General features: G+C 36.5%; 5 protein-coding genes and 1 long non-coding RNA gene across 11 annotated transcripts; 2 read left to right on the top strand and 4 right to left on the bottom strand.

The window, feature by feature from the left end:
* Nucleotides 1-668: 668 nt before the first annotated feature.
* Nucleotides 669-5,453, bottom strand: AT3G55410 (2-oxoglutarate dehydrogenase, E1 component). 2 transcript variants are annotated; one of them, NM_001339729.1, is made up of 9 exons: nt 5,056-5,453; nt 3,278-4,903; nt 2,932-3,158; nt 2,524-2,856; nt 2,049-2,295; nt 1,820-1,948; nt 1,519-1,734; nt 1,309-1,432; nt 669-1,223 (listed from the first exon to the last, which is right to left on the bottom strand). In NM_001339729.1, exons 2-9 carry the CDS (start codon nt 4,823-4,825, stop codon nt 994-996), a joined length of 3,054 nt encoding a protein of 1,017 aa, NP_001327477.1. In that variant the 5' UTR covers nt 4,826-4,903; nt 5,056-5,453; the 3' UTR covers nt 669-993. The 2 variants fall into 2 exon arrangements, with proteins under 2 accessions (NP_001327477.1, NP_191101.2); NM_115399.3 differs by having other exon boundaries at nt 5,232-5,453.
* A 2,130-nt stretch (nt 5,454-7,583) lies between these two features.
* On the top strand, nt 7,584-11,091 carry OVA1 (methionyl-tRNA synthetase / methionine-tRNA ligase / MetRS (cpMetRS)). 2 transcript variants are annotated; one of them, NM_115398.3, is made up of 11 exons: nt 7,584-8,028; nt 8,112-8,405; nt 8,493-8,660; nt 8,812-8,936; nt 9,112-9,205; nt 9,501-9,599; nt 9,744-9,924; nt 10,030-10,145; nt 10,241-10,396; nt 10,510-10,638; nt 10,731-11,091. In NM_115398.3, the coding sequence occupies exons 1-11, from the start codon at nt 7,723-7,725 to the stop codon at nt 10,911-10,913; spliced, it is 1,851 nt and encodes a 616-aa protein (NP_191100.1). In that variant the 5' UTR covers nt 7,584-7,722; the 3' UTR covers nt 10,914-11,091. The 2 variants fall into 2 exon arrangements, with proteins under 2 accessions (NP_191100.1, NP_001078295.1); NM_001084826.2 differs by having other exon boundaries at nt 7,616-8,028; nt 10,241-10,638.
* Nucleotides 11,037-12,310, bottom strand: AT3G55390 (Uncharacterized protein family (UPF0497)). Its single transcript, NM_115397.3, has 3 exons — nt 11,717-12,310; nt 11,497-11,632; nt 11,037-11,329 (listed from the first exon to the last, which is right to left on the bottom strand). Exons 1-3 carry the CDS (start codon nt 11,935-11,937, stop codon nt 11,102-11,104), a joined length of 585 nt encoding a protein of 194 aa, NP_191099.1. The 5' UTR covers nt 11,938-12,310; the 3' UTR covers nt 11,037-11,101.
* AT3G08480 lies at nt 12,074-12,310 on the top strand. Its single transcript, NR_141456.1, has one exon. It is a non-coding gene; the product is annotated as an other RNA (long non-coding RNA).
* A 1,126-nt stretch (nt 12,311-13,436) lies between these two features.
* On the bottom strand, nt 13,437-15,653 carry UBC14 (ubiquitin-conjugating enzyme 14). Of its 2 annotated transcripts, NM_001203167.1 has the most exons (6): nt 15,157-15,315; nt 14,935-15,037; nt 14,586-14,683; nt 14,401-14,501; nt 14,152-14,257; nt 13,549-13,978 (listed from the first exon to the last, which is right to left on the bottom strand). In NM_001203167.1, exons 1-6 carry the CDS (start codon nt 15,200-15,202, stop codon nt 13,827-13,829), a joined length of 606 nt encoding a protein of 201 aa, NP_001190096.1. In that variant the 5' UTR covers nt 15,203-15,315; the 3' UTR covers nt 13,549-13,826. The 2 variants fall into 2 exon arrangements, with proteins under 2 accessions (NP_567020.1, NP_001190096.1); NM_115396.4 differs by lacking the exon at nt 14,152-14,257 and having other exon boundaries at nt 13,437-13,982; nt 15,157-15,653.
* A 1,737-nt stretch (nt 15,654-17,390) lies between these two features.
* Nucleotides 17,391-19,659, bottom strand: OBP3 (OBF-binding protein 3). 3 transcript variants are annotated; one of them, NM_001203166.1, is made up of 4 exons: nt 19,471-19,659; nt 19,128-19,262; nt 18,154-18,856; nt 17,431-18,060 (listed from the first exon to the last, which is right to left on the bottom strand). In NM_001203166.1, exons 1-4 carry the CDS (start codon nt 19,522-19,524, stop codon nt 17,846-17,848), a joined length of 1,107 nt encoding a protein of 368 aa, NP_001190095.1. In that variant the 5' UTR covers nt 19,525-19,659; the 3' UTR covers nt 17,431-17,845. The 3 variants fall into 3 exon arrangements, with proteins under 3 accessions (NP_191097.3, NP_001190095.1, NP_974442.1); NM_115395.6 differs by lacking the exon at nt 19,128-19,262 and having other exon boundaries at nt 17,391-18,060; NM_202713.3 differs by lacking the exon at nt 19,128-19,262 and having other exon boundaries at nt 17,431-18,856.
* Between the last annotated feature and the right edge of the window lie 1,069 nt (nt 19,660-20,728).

Raw genomic sequence — 20,728 nt, 5'->3', positions numbered from 1 at the left:
TAAAGATTTGATGGTGAAGCTGGTAATGATGGTACCAAATGTCTCACACATGACAGGTATGATGAGTGCATCCTCTAAAAGCATATTTTTCGCAGCAGCAATTAGAGTGGCTCCACAATTTTGCTTTTTTCTAAAGTGTTACATTATCAAAAGGCATCCTCGATTATTTGATTTTTGTTTACATTTTTGGATAGTATATATGTTAATAGTGTTGAGAAACTATATGATATTGGTATTACATGTCACATATCATCCTCTAACATATTGTAGATCTATGATGTATGTAAATGGGCACTTCGGCAAAGAGAATAATATCTGAGTTTTACTTGTTCTAACTTGGCTGTCTTTATGTATGATAAGTGATAACAACTTCATTTTCTAAAGTGGGTTGGTGAAGCTATGGTGGAGTGGAGGAGGTTGAAGATTTTATGAACAAATCTACCTTCGTCAAGGCGTTTGAAATCCTAGTATCCTATACTACGAATTATTAATAACTTTTTTTTTTTGTTTCTTCGGATATAATAAGAAAATTGGTACATAAATATCTACTTTTGCCTTAACTTGGAATGCTTTTGTAGCAAGCTTGATAGAAAACCAAATCTTAATCGTTCTTAATAGTAAATTGTATGGCACAGACATATATCGATATTGGTTTCAAAACGGTTTGGTTAGTTGTATAACTCAATTGAAATCAATGGTTCATATTATAGAGAACAAGAAGATAAGGGAAAAGACAATGACAACGCAAAAGATGATTCAAAGAAGAAAAAAAGAAGAGCAATAACAAAACTGTATATCAATATAAGATTTTTTTTTAATGTTTTGACTGGCAACACGAGCCAGGCTCAAAATCAATGGGACCAAAAAAATATCAAAGAAACAGCGGATTTTGACAGTGTTGTTTAGCACTTTTGCATCACCCAAAGTTCTTATTTCAAAGTTTTCTCCTTTTTCTCTTATCAGTCTGAGAAGTCATTTAAAAAGGAAGAGTTTTTAATTGATGGGTTCCTTTCCGATGGCTTTCTGGACAAGCCCGGCTTGCTCTTTGACATGGAAAGTATAGAAACCCGTGGCAGTTGCAGCAGAAGGACCACGACCAACATACTTAATGTCTTCCATATCTCCTCTGTTTACGCTTCTCATTGCTGTCCATAGCCGTGGAGATATGTAGCTGAATGCTCCCATGTTCATCGCCTCTTCTTGGCACCAAACGATCTCCGCATCTTTTTCAGACCAATACAAAAACAAGTTATAGAGGTAGACATAAAAGCTAAACCAAACCAATCCAAAGATAGTTTAGGTACGTACTTGGATATCTCTTGAGCTCACGCTGAATGAGATCATATGGGAAAGGACAAAGCTGTTCAACTCTACAGATAGCAACATCTGTTGCGCCAACCTTCTTCCGTTCATCATCAAGCTCATAATAGACCTACAACGAAGCAAAGCAAGAATTTCTCTTTACATATCTGGGACTGGCAAGATTCATCTTATAAAATGAACAAAGCTTATTTATACCTTTCCGGAGCAAAGTACCAATCTTCTGATGCCTTCTTCAAGATCAGAGTGATCATTCTGATCCTTGATTAATCGCTTAAATCTAGTTCCTTGCTTGTCAAAACCTGGGTGGCCTTGGACATCATCAAACTCTGAGAGATTTGATTTGCAGTCCTTGTGACGGAGCAAGTTCTTTGGTGCCATTACAATCAGAGGCTTACGGAAGTCTCTGTGTATCTGCAACATGAGTGACATAAAGAAATTGTAAGCTGGAAACAACACCTGGTGACCGGTAAAAGAGATAATCAGAAATAGGTCTTACCTGTCGCCGCAGAACATGGAAATAGTTGGCGGGAGTTGTGGCATTGACAATCTGCCAATTACATTCTTGAATTTGCTTTCGCATTGTTGGTTCCATGTCTGGTATGACATAGGGATTATCATCACTCATCTATAACAGAAGATAATTATAGTCAGGAAGAGAATCAAAATGCGATTAAATATTTTCACTAATTCAACACCATAACCCATAAGATCTAGGAAGAATTTACCTGAAGGTAACGTTCCAACCTCGCACTTGAATGTTCAGGTCCCTGACCATCATAACCATGGGGAAGTAGCATAACAAGCCCGGTTTGACGCAGCCATTTGGCTTCTCCACTGCTGATGAACTGATCAAATATCACCTGAGCTCCATTGGCGAAGTCTCCAAACTGAGCTTCCCATAGTACCAACGAGTTCGGGCTTTCCATGGAGTAACCCAATTCGAACCCAAGGACACCAAATTCTGAAAGAGAACTGTACACAACAAGCAAAGCTTAGTAGGGAATCTTTACAATGAGAATTCTGGTATGCAAGTAACAAACTCGCGGGATTTCTCTCAAAATGTAAGATCGCGTTTTGGAGAAATGAAAAAGAATATAGTTGAGCAATAGAGAGTCGATCTCTATGTCAGTTTACTGTGAGCTGTGAAAACAAGCTAGGAGCACAATAATTCCTAGAGGGGAAGGATGGAGGTAAAAGTACCTGTTGCTAACAGTAAACATCTCAGGATCCTGATTCATGATGAGATGATCTAGAGGACAATACTCTTCTCCAGTTTCCTGGTCATGAAGGACAGAATGACGATGACTAAATGTTCCTCGTTCGACATCCTGACCACTCAATCGGACATGATTGCCTTCCACAACTAAGGTAGCAAAAGCAAGAGCTTCTGCAAGGGCCCAGTCAACTCCCTCTCCTGATTCAATCATTTGGGCACGTTGTTCATAAACTTTCTTCACTGCCCTGTGTGGCTTGAAGTTTTCTGGAAGAGATGAAATTGCCTTGCCAACAGTCTTCAGTATCTCTGGTTTGACGCTGAAGAAAAGTGTAAAGTTTAACAGACAATAGGACAGAGAAAAAAAATAAAGAAAGAAAGACAAACCAACTCACCCAGTGTTTCTAACACGTGAGATCTGCTCAGGAGACTTAAATCCAGCCCAATTGGTTGAAAGCCAATCTCGTTTCTTAGGGAGATAGTCCTTACTAGCGACAAATTCTTCATTGAGGATGGTGTTAACCTTTTCCTGTATCCGGTCAATATCCTGTTGTGATACTTCACCGCATTCCAAGAGCTTTTTGTGGTAGATCTGAAGGGTTGAAGGATGATTTTTGATAACCTGTCAAATTGAAAAGCGACAAGGGAGTTCAAAACAAAAACATTAGAAAACTTCAACAAGTCATAAATCCATAGTAGATGCTTTTTGGGTTAACATATTAAGAAAATAAAGTCACAAACCTTGTACATTTTTGGCTGAGTGAAAGATGGTTCATCTATCTCATTATGCCCGAACCTACGGTAGCAAACCAAATCAACGACAACATCAGAATGAAAAGTCTGACGCCACTCAGCAGCAAGCTCGCAGGCATGAACAACAGCCTCAACATCATCCCCATTAACATGAAAGATGGGAGCACTCAAAGCCTTTGCAACATCAGTACAATACTGGGAAGATCTCCCCGCCCTTGGATCTGTCGTGAAAGCCACTTGGTTGTTCACCACAATATGTATGGTTCCTCCGGTGGTGTAGTTTGGAAGAGCACTAAGATGGAGAGTTTCATAGACTACCCCTTGTCCAGCAAAACTACCATCTCCGTGAATCAAAATACCTAAATTTTTGGTCCTGTCTAAATCATTGGAGTAGTACTGTTTTGCTCTGGTTTTGCCAACAACAACAGAATCTGCAGCTTCCAAGTGACTTGGATTAGCAACCAAAGAGAGATGGATTTTCTTCCCACCTCTTGTAGGTCGATCATAAGAGGTTCCCAAGTGATATTTGACATCACCAGTTCCAGTGTAGCCAACTTCATCTACAGGCCTAATACCACCACTGAACTCACTAAATATCTGACGGAGTGGCTTCCGAACAACATTACCCAGAACATTCAATCTTCCTCTGTGAGACATTCCAATAACAATACTCTCTACTCCAAGATCTGCTGCTCTGTCAAACATCTCCTTCATTCCAGGAATTAATGATTCTCCTCCCTCAAGTCCAAATCTTTTGGCTGTTGTCCACTTGGTAGCTAAGAAATTCTCGAACTGAGTACTCCATGCAAGCCGATCGAGAATCACCTCACGGCGCTCCCTGTTGTACCGCCAAGGAGTTGGTGTCTCAATCTTTTCTCTCAACCAGTTACATTTATCTCGATCTGCAATGTGCATATACTCAAATCCGATATTCCCACAGTATGCCTGTTCGAGCCTTGTCAATATGGAACGAAGGGTCTGCACTGGTCGGTTCTCAGACATGAATCCTGACATCTGCCACACCCCCAAGAAGAACTCTCTGTCAAGGTCAGCCTCAGTGAATCCATAAAGAGCCAAGTCAAGATCCTCAGGGATCTCTCGCTGTTCCAAACCTAACGGATCCAACTTCGCTTTCATGTGACCATTCACCTGATAAGCCCTAACAAGTAACAACAGCCTCATACTCTCCTGAATTGTCTGCCCAGAGATGCCAGGAGACGTGGCAGCCTGACCAACAAAGTTCCTAAAGAAATTATCCCAAGACTCATCTACACTGTTAGGATCAGCTTCCCAAGCCCTTTGTAACTCCTCAAGGTAGACACTGCTCGTCCCATCTAAGAAACTATCAGTTAGCTTAGAAAGAGGAACAGCTCTAGGAACTGGAGCACTCTGAGCCTTTGGTCTGCATATAGTCGAGTGAAAGGAACGAGTTTGAGACGGAATAGACCGTGTCCTCGTCGCATACGAAGCACCCTGATTCAAAATCCTTCTAACAGCTAGCTTTGTAACACTGGAACCAGCACGAAACCACACCATTTCACCAGATTCAAAAACAACACTTTAACTTCAATTCTTAACAATTACAATAACGCATTCAACAATCGTCGTTCTACACTGCACACAACAAACAAACAGACACACACACGTTAATGTCGTCCTAACTGAAATGAAGTATCAAAGAGATCTTTTTTTTTCTCAAATCATATTCTGAGGGATAAAACGAAGAACAAGAGTACGAAAGAGGAAAATCTACAAATCAATACGACCTAAGATTCAACTCGGTGACCTAAACACAATCTGGATTTAAAAAACAGTACGAAATCTATGAATCTGATGAGGAAAAAATAGATCTGTTGTTGGATAAAGAGAAAATGTTGGATTAAGAAAGCTTCATTATTTCCGATTGTGAAGAAACTGAATTTGAAAAAGCTGAATACTTTACCTTGGAGGAGGAGGAGGCGAAGAAGAGAAAGAAGAACTCGGAGGAGGAGGAAGAAAGGGTTGGTTTTTAAAGTTTTGCCCTTTTTCTAGAATGATAACGCTATTAATTATTATGGAATATTGTTCTATTTATGTAAATATGAAAATATTTAGAGGTTTATGTGTAAGGAAATTAATATATATGAAATTATGAAATGTAGATTTTTCTTTGGAAATGTCAAACAAATACCATAATTTGACAACTTGAAGACGAGAAATAGAATGTGTTAGTGATTTGCTGAATATTTTTCTCTTGATTTTATATAGTCCTAAAATAGATTAACAAGTCAACGATGTGAATAATCAATCGTTTACTATTTCTTCTCTAAACAAAAAAGAAACAAATAAGAAAGTAACAAAATTATAAATTGGAATATATAATGTTATAGTTTTGTAATTAAATATTTGATGGTGGCCTCCACCTGTGTGAAACGCCGTTCCAGAACAAAGACTGTCTTTTTGTCCAAGTCCAGTTTTCTCGGTGGTCAAAGTGGCGTTTTTCGTAAGCAGATTGAAATAAATATCTACACGTGTTATAATTTCATTGGATGATTTTTTGTCTCGTTTTTCATATGTAACAAAATTATATACGTGAAAGAGGGGTCTAAACTAAATCACAAGACAAATTAATAAAAGGTCCAACAAGTTAGTAACAGAAGTGAGCTTTTTTTTATACAAACAAAAATTAATCTTTGACAACTTTAAGACGAGAAATAGAATGTTTTAGTGATTTTCTGAATATTTTTCAATGGACTTATTGGATTTGCTGTAAATGTTATCAAAAAAATACAGTAAAATCTTTATAAATTAATATATAAATATGAAATTTGAAATATTTAGTGAAATATAATTCTACTATTTTTTTTCAATTTGTATTAATTCTTTATAAAGTTCAATTCTAATACTTTTACTATGTCGATTTTCTTTTTTTTTTTAAAACAAAATATTTGTTTCTACGTATAATTGGTTTCATAAACATTATTGATTATAAAGAAAAAACTACTTTTTAGATCAAATTTTTGTAAGAAATTACATAATTTGTAAAATTTCTCTATAAAATTTATCGATAATTTGTACGAAGAACGCCACTTTGACCACCGAGAAAATTGGACTTGGATACATGTTAAAATGGATGAGTTTAATCTATGTATGTTATATACGTGAAAGAGAGGGCTAGAGCAGAAGACAAATTAATAAAATTTCACACAAATTAATAAAAGAAATGAAACAATGGCTTGGAAGCAAAATAAATTTAATGATTCAACAAAATTTTCTTGATTCCGTAAGACTTAATCAGCGGTGAAATCAATTTTCTTGACCAAGTACTCGTTTTGACAAAACAAGCCAAAAATCCAATTACTTGTATAAGGCAAGTCGGGTCACAAATATCTTCAATTTTGCAAGTACTTGTCTTGTGTCCAGCCCTACTCATAGTTATGCAGACTTTGTGAAAGAGATGAAACAGATGGCTTTAGCAAGACCAAAAGTAGGAGCAGAAGAGATTTTGTGTGATCAAATAGATCTAGAGTTACTCCCTAGGACAATGAAGAAGATATTAACGTCTGAGGCGGATTCTGCTAAGGTGGAGCTACTGCAATTTATACACCGGATGGCAATGTGGTGTATTATGTCTATAAGAGTTGTAAATCCGAGTCTGAGGCGAGACAAGAATTTTATCTAATCTCAGTGTTCCAAGGTTCAACTGTAATTGTTCAATGCACGGGAAAGTGCATACATAAGCTTACTCCGACAACCTATGGTTTCCTTATGGAGTATGCTACTGCAGGAACCCTTTTCCATGAGATAAAAAAGCATTTCCATACACTTTATGGAGTATGCTACTGCAGGAACTCTTCCCATACACTTTATTCGCCGTTTCACACTGATGATCCTTCAAGGGCTTCAATATGTACATCGAGGTAACTTTGTTCAGTGGACCTTCACAGCGGTAATATTTTACTCTTTCATAGCTATGAAGGATTAGAGGCAAAACTCAGCGACTTTAGAAAATCCAAACGGATTAATAAAACTAGCTGGTGGAGCCCTGTAAATCGCCACTTATGATAAAACTTGATCATGTCACTAGAGTCCATTTCTCATGGTATCACGAACGAAGCACTTGACGTATGGGCTGTTGGTACTTAGTTGATAGGTGATCTTAGATGACCAACATGTAATTATTTTGCAATGTTGGAGAGTAAAAATCAACCACGGCTCTCTTAACCGGAAGAGTGGGCGTCAATTGGATTAACATATTCTCAATGCTCTGCAAGAAATAGATAAAAAAATTTAAAAATTTGACTTTATTAGTTATATTTTCCTTGGTATACCGGATAACTCGCTTCGCTGACCGATAAAACCGAACCATGACCTAAATTGCGCTCCAAATTTTAGCAGTCCCTTTCTTCATTTCCTTCCTCTGCTTCTTCTCCGGTGGATGTCCTCTTTCATCAATGGCGGCGAGGATAAACACTTCGCTTCATAACGCCCTCTCTTTTTTAAAGCCTTTTAACACTCCCCTCAATACCAAACCATTCTCTTTTAGAAGAAACAGCTTCAGATTTTCCAAAAAGCTTCCTTATTATTCTCAGTTTTCCTCAGGGAAGAGAGCTCTCTATTGCACTTCCAGTTCCCAGGAAAGTACCGTCGATGAAGGCGAGACATTTGTCCTCACCACTCCTCTTTATTACGTTAATGCCCCTCCCCACATGGGTAGTGCTTACACCACTATCGCCGCCGATTCAATTGCTCGTTTCCAGGTTTGTTTCTCAATCAGTCTCTGACTTAAAGTTTCAATTTTTAAAGGAATCAAAGTGTTGATTTTATGTTGTTATCTGTGTAGAGACTGCTTGGTAAGAAGGTTATCTTTATCACAGGAACAGATGAACATGGTGAGAAGATAGCTACTTCAGCAGCTGCTAATGGACGTAATCCTCCTGAACATTGTGACCTCATTTCTCAATCTTATAGAACTCTTTGGAAAGATCTCGATATAGCTTATGACAAATTCATTAGAACTACTGATCCTAAGCATGAAGCTATTGTAAAAGAGTTCTACGCTCGTGTTTTCGCAAACGGTGATATTTACAGAGCTGATTATGAAGGTCTTTACTGTGTTAACTGCGAGGAATATAAGGTTTGATTTTGAAATTTGGAAAGGTATATATACTTTCTTGCCTGTGCCACAAGCTTTATGGGTCTGCTTTGTTTTTGAATTCTGTAGGATGAGAAAGAGTTGCTTGAAAACAATTGTTGCCCTGTCCATCAAATGCCATGTGTTGCAAGGAAAGAAGATAACTACTTCTTTGCTTTGTCGAAATATCAGAAACCACTTGAAGACATTTTGGCCCAGAATCCTCGTTTTGTGCAGCCTTCGTATCGTCTTAATGAGGTGAGACACATTCTTTGAAGTTCTCTTCCTTGTAGCATTCAAGTAGTGCATGTGAACCTTTGGTGATACAGATTATTCAAAAGAAAACAGAGAGTTTTTTATTATAGCTCATTCTTTCTTAATCCTTTTCTAATAGTCTCTTTTTTTGTAGGTACAAAGTTGGATAAAGAGTGGCTTAAGAGATTTTTCCATTTCTCGAGCATTAGTGGATTGGGGAATTCCTGTTCCCGACGACGATAAGCAAACCATATATGTTTGGTTTGATGCTCTACTTGGGTATATATCTTTTTTCTTTCTATCAAGAATTATATGTGGTTACTGCTTAAGTCTTTGTTATGTCTCCACACATTGATGATATGTCATAACTTATGTCTGTTCATATAAAGAAAGGTTGTTTCTCTTAGTTGCGAGATTAAACATTGAAGTTAATATTTGCCGTTTCTCATTGCAGTTACATATCAGCTCTAACAGAGGACAACAAACAACAAAATCTAGAAACTGCTGTTTCATTTGGCTGGCCTGCTTCATTGCATTTGATCGGAAAGGTATAGCTTAGAGTCATTATCGACTCTTGTAATATTAATCTGATTCACCTTCAATAACTGGGATTTACTGGAAACAATAGCAATTCCATGATCATTAAATTTAAACGTAATTGTTGGTTGTTCGTTGTTTTGGATTCAGTGAAATGAAATGAAATAGAAGTGTAGTTAAATGGTTAGTTGAGAACTGTTTGTTTCCAGCTTCTGGATTGCGGCAAGAAGTACAACTTTCTTCACACATGTGTTTCCAAATTCATGACTTCATATTTGTCTATTTGATAATGCCGCTTTTCTGCAGGATATTCTACGATTTCACGCTGTCTACTGGCCTGCCATGCTAATGTCTGCTGGTCTTGAACTTCCCAAGATGGTGTTTGGCCATGGGTTTCTGACAAAGGTACATGACCAAAAAACTCTTGATGCTGCATATTCCCTGTTCAGTGTTGAGATCTTGTTCTTGCCAACTTCCTTTAGTCATGTTAACATGTGAGAGGAAAATTGGATTTTTCTTTTCTGATATCCCATAGTTATCAAATTATAGGATGGAATGAAGATGGGAAAATCGTTGGGGAATACTCTAGAACCGTTTGAGTTGGTTCAGAAATTTGGGCCAGATGCCGTGAGGTATTTCTTCCTACGGGAGGTTGAATTTGGAAACGATGGGGACTATTCAGAAGACCGATTTATAAAAATCGTCAATGCACATCTCGCCAACACTATAGGTTTCTTACTCTACGAAAACTAAATCTTAAGTAGTTGTTCAGCCTTTTGGTTATTTGGTACAGAACTTGTTTCTGAAAAATGTTTATCAATGCATTTCTCTTCAGGAAATCTTCTTAACCGTACTCTTGGTCTTCTTAAAAAGAACTGTGAATCCACTTTAGTGGTAGACTCGACAGTTGCAGCCGAAGGAGTTCCTTTGAAAGACACAGTGGAGAAGCTGGTAAGGTTCTAATGACATCTCTACACCACTTTCGTCTCAAAATGGCTTTATTAGGTCAATCTTTCATCTCAAACTGCACCATTCTCTGTTAAAAGGTTGAGAAGGCTAGGACAAACTATGAAAATCTGTCACTATCATCAGCGTGTGAAGCTGTTTTAGAGATTGGAAATGCGGGAAATACCTACATGGATCAACGAGCACCATGGTTTCTGTTCAAACAAGGTGGTGTCTCAGCAGAAGAGGCAGCCAAGGTCTTATTTCGTTTCCCTAATTGCCATTCTTCTTACAAAACAAAGGATCTATTACCAATTTGATGGTTGGAGGATATCAAAGCTAGTGACTGGTTTTCTGCTTATAATTGCAGGATCTGGTGATTATACTGGAAGTAATGAGAGTCATAGCGGTTGCGTTATCCCCCGTTGCACCTTGCCTAAGTCTGAGGATCTATTCACAGCTTGGCTATACAGAGGATCAATTCAATAGCATAACCTGGGTAACATACGATTTCATTCACCAGATTTTAGTTACCGTTTAACAAAACTCGCCTGAGTTTTGGCTTTGATCTAACTCTTATTCTGTCTTTAGAGTGACACCAAATGGGGAGGGCTAAAGGGAGGACAAGTAATGGAGCAAGCGAGTCCCGTATTTGCAAGGATCGAGCTGAATCCAGAGAAAGAAGAAGATGAGAAGAAGCCAAAGGTTGGTAAGAAAACTGGCAAAGCCAAGGTCAAAGTAGTAGAGCAAACTCCTACAGTAGCTGAAGCTTAAAACCAACTCCACAAAATCCTGAAAAACTGATTACAGCATTCCTCTGATCTCTTCAATTTTATGAAATACTGTAAATTTATGGTTGTTATGTAAACTTGAGAAGCTCTTCATAGTTTTGAGGGATTATAAAATTTATCTTCTTATGGTAAATTCTTTTTAACACATCAATCAATTCCATAAAACAATCATCATGAGTAAAGGTGAAAACGAGAGCCAGTAATAAGGAAACAAGCTACACGAAAACCAGAGAAGCAAGAAGAGAAAGCTAAGAATAGAAAAGCAGCAAAGCCTAAGCCAATGGCTACATCTGACTGCAAGCAAAAGGCTTTGTTAGCCGTACACGTGTCACCACCTCTCATCGTTCTAGCCAATGCTGCTGCAGCCGATCCCGCCGATAGCAATAGGTACGAGAACACCTGCCCCCATTACCAATATTTGAACATTGCAATGGGTTTGGTTAGTTATTTAATTAGGGATTAAACTAAAGATCAGCTTAACAATAAAATAATTAACTCAATTCGTAGAAAATTAGTAGCTAATCGTTGAGACATGTTTTCCTTTATTCAATTTAAAAATAGTATACCTGGTCATGGCCAAAATCGAACCAGACCTGAAAAGCTTCAGGCCATAAGGTGGTTTCTCTTGAAAATTCCCAAACGCAAGTTCCCATTTCAAACACCGAGTATAACGCCACGATCGCGTTTGCCACAAACACGAATCTGCAAAGCAAACCAAAACAAAAAAAGTTAGATTCGGTTCATGAATTTCGAAATTGAGGAAAAAGATTGAGAGAGGAATCGAACCTGAAAGCGTCGAAATCGTACCAGTGAGGAGAAGCGGAGCCGCGGGAATTGGTGAGCATAAAGACGGCGGAAGCGAGAGAGAAGGAGAAAGAAGCGAGACGGAGGAGGAGGATTAAGGAGTTGAATCGACGGAGTTTCTGAGCTGTGACGGTTGAGTGGAAGTGAGTATGGTCCCGTAAAGTCGGAGATTCGCCGTTACGGAAAGCATGCGGCGAGCGCATGGCGGAGAATGAAGATCGGAGAAGATAAATTACAGTTAACGGTGATGATGATGATGATGAGGAAGAAGACTCATGAGAAGTGCGGCGGTTTTAAATTGCTTTGGTTGCAGTCACGAGGCATCAAGGAGAGAGTCAGAGAAAGAGAGAGAGAGAGATAAGAAAGAAGAATGAGAGGGAAAGTGATGCGAAAAGAGAAAGGTGTGTGAGTGAGAGAGAGATAGTTTGATAACCGGATTGGTTTAAATGTCGCTTTTTTGGATTGGTTTGGTTTAAGATTCTGGTTTAATGTGGAAAAATGAAGAATACGTAATTGATTTCTTTGTTGAATTTTAGGTTATGAATACTTGTGATTGTGATTTTTTAACGGCATGAGGTGTAAATAAATTACCAATTTTCTATGCTAAGAAGTCGAACAAGCATAATTTATAGATCCTTTCGTTGATAAACTATTCTTATCTTTTGCATATATATCACCATAATAGCATTAGTCTACGTTACTTAATCAAACCGGTTTGATCGTAAAGTCATTTTTGTCAACATAAATTTCGAAATGACAAATCAATTAAATGCTTAATGATTTTAATTTAAGACAGTATAATAAACGATGAAACGGTCGAAACATTAATGCAATGAGCTTTTTTACGTTAGTAGTGGTCAGAGGGATTCGAGTTCGACCAAACACAGGTGAGCTAGAGAAAGTGCACTTTGATTTGAAAACCGGTTTTCATATTACTTACACGGGACATTTCTGACATATCATTAAGAAAGCAATATACTCCGTAATATTACTTCTTTAAAAAAAAAAAAAATGGATTAGGTACACACAAAAGAGACAATAACTCAAAACTTTTGCTGGTCTCTCTTTAAATGTTTTTGCAACAGAACTGTTTGGGTAATTAATGCTGGAGTGGAGTCGTTAAAGAAAGTGTGAAAATGACGTTCGAGCTATTCCTCCTTTTCACGAGAATAACCAAAACAAAATTTAACACTAATTTTAATTTGGTTCACATATTTTGGTTCTTTATTGTTTTAATTGTTTACTTATAGTCTATAAGTTATATACTCTTGTTTTGTTCGGTATCATGTTTTACTTATAGACTATTTTTCTTTTTTTTCGTTTTAGCTTTGGAGATCCACGATTTTGCGGATCTAACTAAAAGTGATAACTTTCGAAGAAAAAAACTTAAATACAATTGTTTGGGGAAGATGTGAGTGGACCAATAATGAGTAAGAAAGAAACCTAGCATATGAATATAATAATAGTTAATTGTAAAAAATTTGGGCTATAATTAACCAGTCATGTAACTGAAATACGAATAAATTTATGATTGATCCCTTAATTGTTAAATTATATATGGTTAGGACATTTAAAAATATAATCTTCTCGTTGCTCTTATCTTATTTTATGTGTGAGCTCGTGTGCTAGACCCCGCAATCTTCAAGGAATATTTTTTGTTTTGTTTCTTATGACCGCGGCAACATCAGTTGAAACCATTAACCACAATTTTTTGTTGCATACCAACTGAATAACAATACTCTTTTCGAACTTCTGGCCTTTTGCAGTTAAACCACCATCAGTTAAATTTGAGATAATTAACGAGGCAAGTATTTTGTAACCCAAAACCAGAATAAAGTTAAAAAGCCAGATCAAACGAATCCATTAACGAGTGCAATAATATAATCCTAAAATATGGAGCGGATTTGATTCCACACCAATATTCCAAACCAAACCTTAGAGAACAAAACCCAAAAAGGAAAAAGAAAGAGAAGCTTTTGCAAAGTCAGATTCATCTGGCTGCTGCTTGAAGATGGTTGGTTCTGCTTAGGCTTTCTCATAAGAAGATTAGAATCGATATTTCTACAACACGAAAAAAACGCTGGAGAGATGTTCATAGCATCTCTTGCGATCTTCTCACACAGCGACTCACTTTCTTCCTAAACTCTGCTCTGTTGTCTCTCCATTCCTTTGCAGCTTCCACATTCGCTGGTGACTCATCGTTGGGACCTGAGAGCATCGATATGATACTCAACACAATGCTTTCTACCTGCATATCATACACAGACCCAACATTAGCTTCAATGTACCTCTAGTTTCTTTCCTCATGATCTAATAAGAACACTATCGATTAAGAGGTGGTACAGGGCAGATAAATCAGAAAGTGAATCATATTCCACTCAAGCACCCTAACGACAGAGGTTCAATCTAAGTTGCACTATCCTCCAGAGTATTCCTAAGTCCTGACTTATAAATTCCACGAACATTTGAAAAGCAATCACTGTATAAGCTCAATATCGAACAAAACATGTCTGTTTCTACAAGCTATCTACACAAGAGAAAGCTAGCTGTATTCGAAGAATGTTAGGCTATAAAGCAGACCCCAAGATATTCGAAGCCATAGATAACTCAACCCTGCAAACAAATTACCAGAGTACTGAAGCTAAACGGTAAAAGAAAAAACATACCGTATGGACAGGGGTCCAACGTTCAGAGGCAAGCTCGTATCCATGAGGATCATCACCAGGAGGATGAAGAATAGAAATGCAAACTTTTCCATCAGAATAAACTGCAGTCAAAAGAGTATAAATCATCAGAAGACTAAATCCTAAAAGCTCGAGAAAGAGATATATTTTCCAGAAAAATCAGTCACCATTAGGATGCCACATCTCCGAGGTAAACGTCACAGTTGGTGGTGAAACTGGATAATTCTCCGGAAACGACATAATTGCATTAAAAAAGCCACCTTCACTGCAATCAGAGAGATAAAAGTTTCAATGCAATGTAAATATTGGTACCATAACAAATTCATCACTATGAATAAACAGCAGACGAGGAAAACAAGTCATTAATGTTTTATCCAATGAGTGGAGCAAAGTAGCACAACAGAACCAATCATAAAGAATCAAGCTTTAGCCAATGCCATAACAAATTGAAACCAAATCAATGCACAATTGAAATAAGCAAAAGACAAATTCATGAATAGGGAAAAAGAAACGCACTACAAAGTATCAGGAGGACCCATAATAGAGACGCTCCATTGGAAAACGTTCTTCTCATCAACGAGGCCAGCAGAGAAACCATCAACAGGTTTCTTACACAGATCTGAAAAGAACCCAAGAAGAATTAGCTAAACCCAGAAACGAAATTCACCACAATACTCGAAATCAAAACCAATCGAATACCAAAATCAGATCGAAAACAAGAGAGAATAAAAGAGAAACCTTTAAGCTGTTTCTGCAGAAGAAGGCTTGCTTGGTTATTAGCCATCGTCACAGGGTCGATCGAGAGAACTAGATTCGGGGGGCAAAGGATTTTGGTAGATATAGAGATAGAGAGAAGAAACAAACCCGTCTCGTCTCGATATTATTTTTACTACTTTTAGGGTTGTTTATAAAAAGGGCGGTGTCTACTTATAATTTCTTTTGAGAAATTTATCTCTTTTTTTTGTGATTTAAAGCTAAAATGGAATATGTTTGTTCATATTAAGGGAAAAATCTTGTCAATGGAAATAATGAATTAGAGGAAAATATCCAATATACCAGTTAGAGAGAGAGAGATGTACAATTTCAATTTCGGTTTGGTTACATACAAAAGAAGAAGCCGAAGACCGGACCCGAACAATCTCCAACAAAAGATCAAAACCGATTAGGTATGTATCCCAGAGAAGAGATATATCCAACTACTACATGAGCAGGAGACTGGACTTGCCTAATCTTGGAAGGAGCCCAAGAACACTAGAGATCATATGGAAACAAGCCCAAAACAAAGCTCTATCTTTGCCAAATTTCCAATAAAATAATTCAGAAACCGATCGCACTTGGTTTAAGGAAAAGAATCAAAAGTGAATTAGAATAAAGTTTATTCATTAGAGAAAGGTAATATCTCATAAAATTATCATGTGAAAAAGAAGATAGTGAGGTCATGGTTTGAGGGCATGTGGAAGAACGTGAGCGACTATTTCGGATAGACCGTAATATGAAAAACGTACATTCAAAAACAGAATAGAGCAAGGAAAAAAAGAAGTTGCACTAATTGAAAGATGACCTTTGGGCCTAAAGTTGCGTTGATATGTATTGAGGACGAGACTTAAACATATGCTTCTCTTAACTCTAATGCTAATGGGGAAGAGAGTGATATGATTTTGGGAAATAAACGCTTTCTTTTGAGGGCATTGGTTTTTGCAAAAGCAGATCCTAAAGGTCCAGATTCCACAATCCCTTGGAGATCACCACTCATTAGGCTACCACTCACACTCAAATTCGGTTCACTTTTAACGCTTATAAATCAGTTTGTAATTAGCAATAAAAAACTTCTGTTTCTTTCAGCTTTTGATAAAAATTCATTTCTCTATTTTCAGAAAATGTGTATTGATACCGCAATATGTAAACTTGATGTCGCGGGAGAAATTCCTCGAAAACGTTTCTATCTTTACAAATAACGTTTTTATTGATTAATGAATTTCATATTAATAGGGAGCTAGAAATATAGAATCCGAATAATAGCGAAAACAAAATGGATTGGCCCAAAAAATACGTTAAAAGAAAATGAAATATGACTCTCTTCATGAATGTGTTGTATAAGTGTGTATGGGGGGTGTATCTCATGTATGTACCTATATAAGTCCGTGCTTTTGACACATATATAGACCTGCGCGCTAGTCTTACGTTAGTTTAATTTGTCCCTTATCCCACAATTCCTTATAACTGAAATTTCCATTGTTCTTTAGCTCGTTTAGTGTCTTCTTTTTTTGTTCTGTTCCAAAATATAGGTACCAATTACATACATCATAATAATAATATGAAGTACCAATTACATACGTACATCACTATATTTAAAATTTGAAGTATATATATCTAACTACTGTAGTCAATTTAGGTGTAGATTCACCCTATGTCATGTTGTGATCGATGTTTGAAATAAGTTTTTAATTTCTTTTAAAAACAAAAGTGTATTGATCATATGTATTAGAAGAAAGATATAACAAAAATTGCAAAGTAGGTTAAAACGCCATCTTTATATCCAGATAAATGACATATCTATGTTCAAAGAATACATTATAGATCATGCATTAACTAATCATGATGATAGTCTATTGGTTACATGATTCTTCATAGGTTGAGACTTGAGAGATTATGCATGGTTTCAGTCATTCCATTGTCTTTTCAATTAGTTAGTTGGCCATTATGATTGTGAACACAATATTAAATCGCAAAAATACATAAATTTCTGAAATTTGGGGGATTAGTCTGAATTTAGGTGCATAATTCTCGTGGGTTATGAATTTTTAAAATCTCTTTTTTTCGTTTCTGTATTTTTTTTTTTTTGTGTCTTGGGAAAGGAAAAAGGAATTAAAAAGAAGAAAATAAGAATCAGAATAAGAGTATATAAGTTGGACGAAAGAGAAAATAGTTGTTATATTGGAAAAAATAGTTTAAACTCGATATTAGCATGTACATTCGGCATAATTTATTTACTTTGGTCATAAAATTCGACTTAAGTACGTTTAATATACATTACATATATGTTCTATAGATGTCTCAATGTCTCATAATGGGTCTCCAAGAAATTGAGAATTCGATGATTATTCAATGAACACACAAAAAAGTTTCCAACATCAACTCTTGAATTCATACATATCACCCACACCTCTATATATAGCCAATATATAAGACCAAATTCTAATAAAACATAAATATCACCAGAAGCCAACCAATAAACATACTCACACTTTGAAGATCTTTTAAAAGATCAAAAAGATAGTTTTATAACCATACCTTTCCTTTGAGCCTCAAAATTAGCCTTTGGATATAGCTGCATGGTTTGATCTTCCTCAGCAATAACTCGCATGACAAGCACCAATGTACACCCCAACCAACAAAAGAATCATCAAGAATAGCTAGTGCTGAGTACTTAGAATGAGAGATGGCCTGTTGAGTTGTTGGAGGTGAAACCGGTCCAAGAACTGTTACCTCCCCATGATGTGTATTCCTCGTTCCTGCCTGAGTTTATGTTGATATTACCCAAAAAGTTTCTTGATAAGTTATTCACTCCATCCCCATCCCTACCCCGATCCTGATCATTCTCTTCCGCCTTCACATTTCTTGTTTGCGTGGCGCTAACCCCGCCTGAAGAAAAATCCATCAAGGGCTTAAACATTAGCTGATTGGAATAATCACTACTCTTCTGTTGAGAATCACCTTGATTAACACCTCCCTTACCTTCTAGTAATGGATATAACGCGTTTGAAGATTGCACCAATCCGGTAGTGTTGATCAAGAAAGGGAATTGCTGAGCTTGTTGTGATGGAGGTATTCTCCATGCATCCAAGATCCCACCACTAGAACTCATACCACTTATCATGTTGCTTATTTGAGTTCCACCAAAATCTAATCCAGTGTTGCTTGAATTGTAATCTCCAAGGCTTTGGAGAGGAGGCAAGATGGGCAAGTTGGAATTAAACTCCGGGATTTGACCGTAGCTATGAAACTTGCTAGGGTTTGAGTAACTTGGGCGAGAAGTAAGTGATGAAGTACTAGTAGTATTATCAGTCGAGACCACGACCGTAGATTTCGATCTGGATTTGCTTCTCTTGTTCCTCCTAAAGCCTCCTCCAACAGGAACATTCCTCAAGGAACCGCCACGTGTCCAATAGCGACGACATGTTTTGCAGAAATGGCGAGGTTGAGTAAGGCTATAGTTATTGAAGTAACAGAACTTAGTATTGGTTGAGTCACATCTAGGGCAATTTAGAGCTGCTTCAGGCAATGGGACTTTTGCGATCCGAGCACGTTCCACCATTGAATTCACTCTAGCTTGACTCGAACCTGCAACCTGAGAAGTCGGTGGTGATGAGAGCTGCCGTAAGTAATTATTAGGGTTCTGGTCAGTTGTGACACATTCTAGCTGATGTTGGTTCCCTTGCTGCATATTAACATAATTTGTACTAATTAGTTTCAGGTTTATAATAAAGCAGAAACAACTTTTAACGAAAGGATTCGAGTTTGAAACATTGGTCGGAGACAAAAGAAAATAGATAAAAATTGTGACTACTTTGACAAGAATTGCAGATTAATTATAGTTTTTCAACAAAGCTGCAAAAAGAAAATGGATAAATAACTCAGATTAAAGTCATAGTAACTTTAAACTTTTTTATTTTTGAAGTGATAATTCCATGGCGGTGTAAAAATCTAACCAAAGAGAAAATTAATCCTGTAAGAAAAACATTATACATAAGCCCTTGGAGAAGACAAGAAAAAAGGTTTTTATCAACTAAGAATAATTTTTTAAAAAGTCTTGAAGTAGAAAAAAAGACCAAAATTGAAATCATCTTTATATATTTTCGTATATTCGAGAAGACAAGAAAAAAAAAGGGTTTAATCAACTAAGAATATTCATAAGTAATATATATGCGCGTCCACAATAGCTAGGAATTTTGTCGAACAAAATCTCATCAAATTTTCATAAATCTTGATCGAGCTTGGAGGAAAAAGGAACGAATCAGAAACATCTAGCAAATATCATAAACTGATTTTTACCTGCTGCCAATTTTGGGAATCGAACTGATTCACTGGAAGAGATGAGAAAACCATCTTTGAATCTCTTACTTGTATCCTTTTTAGGTAAGAGGTCGCAGATATGGTGGATAATCACATCATAGAAGAAAGAATTGATCTAGAGAGAGAGAGAGAGAGAGAGAGAGAGAAGGGAGGAGCTGAATGGGATAAAGAGAAGAAATGAAGTTTCCTTTGTTTAATTTATTGTGTTTCTTAATTCTCTTTACTCTCTCTTTTTTTTCTTTTCTATAACAATGCTCTTTTTTCTCTTTCAATTTTCATCATTCTCTTAGGCTCTTTATTTCTTTTTGTTTTCATAAATAAAAGCCTTCTTACTTATTACTAACCTTTTTGGAATTAAGTGTCGATTTGAACAGGTATTTTGTTTGCTTATTTTTGCAAGTCAATCATATACGTCATCGTTCTTGGTTGTATCACTGTATACATATTTATCACGTACGAATTTGTTTCATATATTATACTGATATTCATTTCACGCTGCTTAGAAAATAGTAAAACTATTTTATTTTTTTCCAATTTGTTTCAATCTTTTGTCGATTCGATAAGGTTGTAACCACTGAAAATGCTATGATGATTCACATATCATATTTCAGAGATAAAAGAACATATATCAAATTTCAGAAAAACACCAACATCTCTAATATACGCATAAATTACATAAGCAAGTAATAATTTGGAGCATGTAATAGATAGTTTTTTTTTTTTTTTTCAAAAATTTAGTAGATAGATGTCCGTATAACATAGATCAAATTACTTCACTACAACATTTGGTTGAAGATGGAAATAATTATGCATATGTGTTTATTGTGTATGTTACTTGTCAATCAAAAGACGAGTGAAATCTAAGTTGGTAGATAATTCACTCCTTGTCCGATCCGATCCCACTTCCTATATTGTATTTTTCATCAGCAACGATAAATTTTGGACTAAAATAAGTTTAAATAAATTTCTTTTATGAGAGAAACGACAAGGAAAGAGAGTTTTCTTAGCATGTAAGTTTTTTTTTTTTTTTTTTTTTTTTTTGCATACGTTAACAATGGTGCCCAAAAAAAGATGTGAAGAGCGAGAGTGGCCATGCAGAGAGAGAAACCCTAGGCACCTCCTTTCAATTTTTAATTAAAAGGTTAAAAAACAACGAGAGAAGCGAATAATTGAATTAATTAAAAAAATTAAAAAGATTTTGAGTGAATAAAGAAACAAATAAAGGTGAATTGGTAGT

Source organism: Arabidopsis thaliana, chromosome 3 (assembly GCF_000001735.4).
Source record: "Arabidopsis thaliana chromosome 3, partial sequence".
Lineage (NCBI taxonomy): Eukaryota > Viridiplantae > Streptophyta > Magnoliopsida > Brassicales > Brassicaceae > Arabidopsis > Arabidopsis thaliana.
This window is presented reverse-complemented; position numbering and strand designations above follow the sequence as displayed.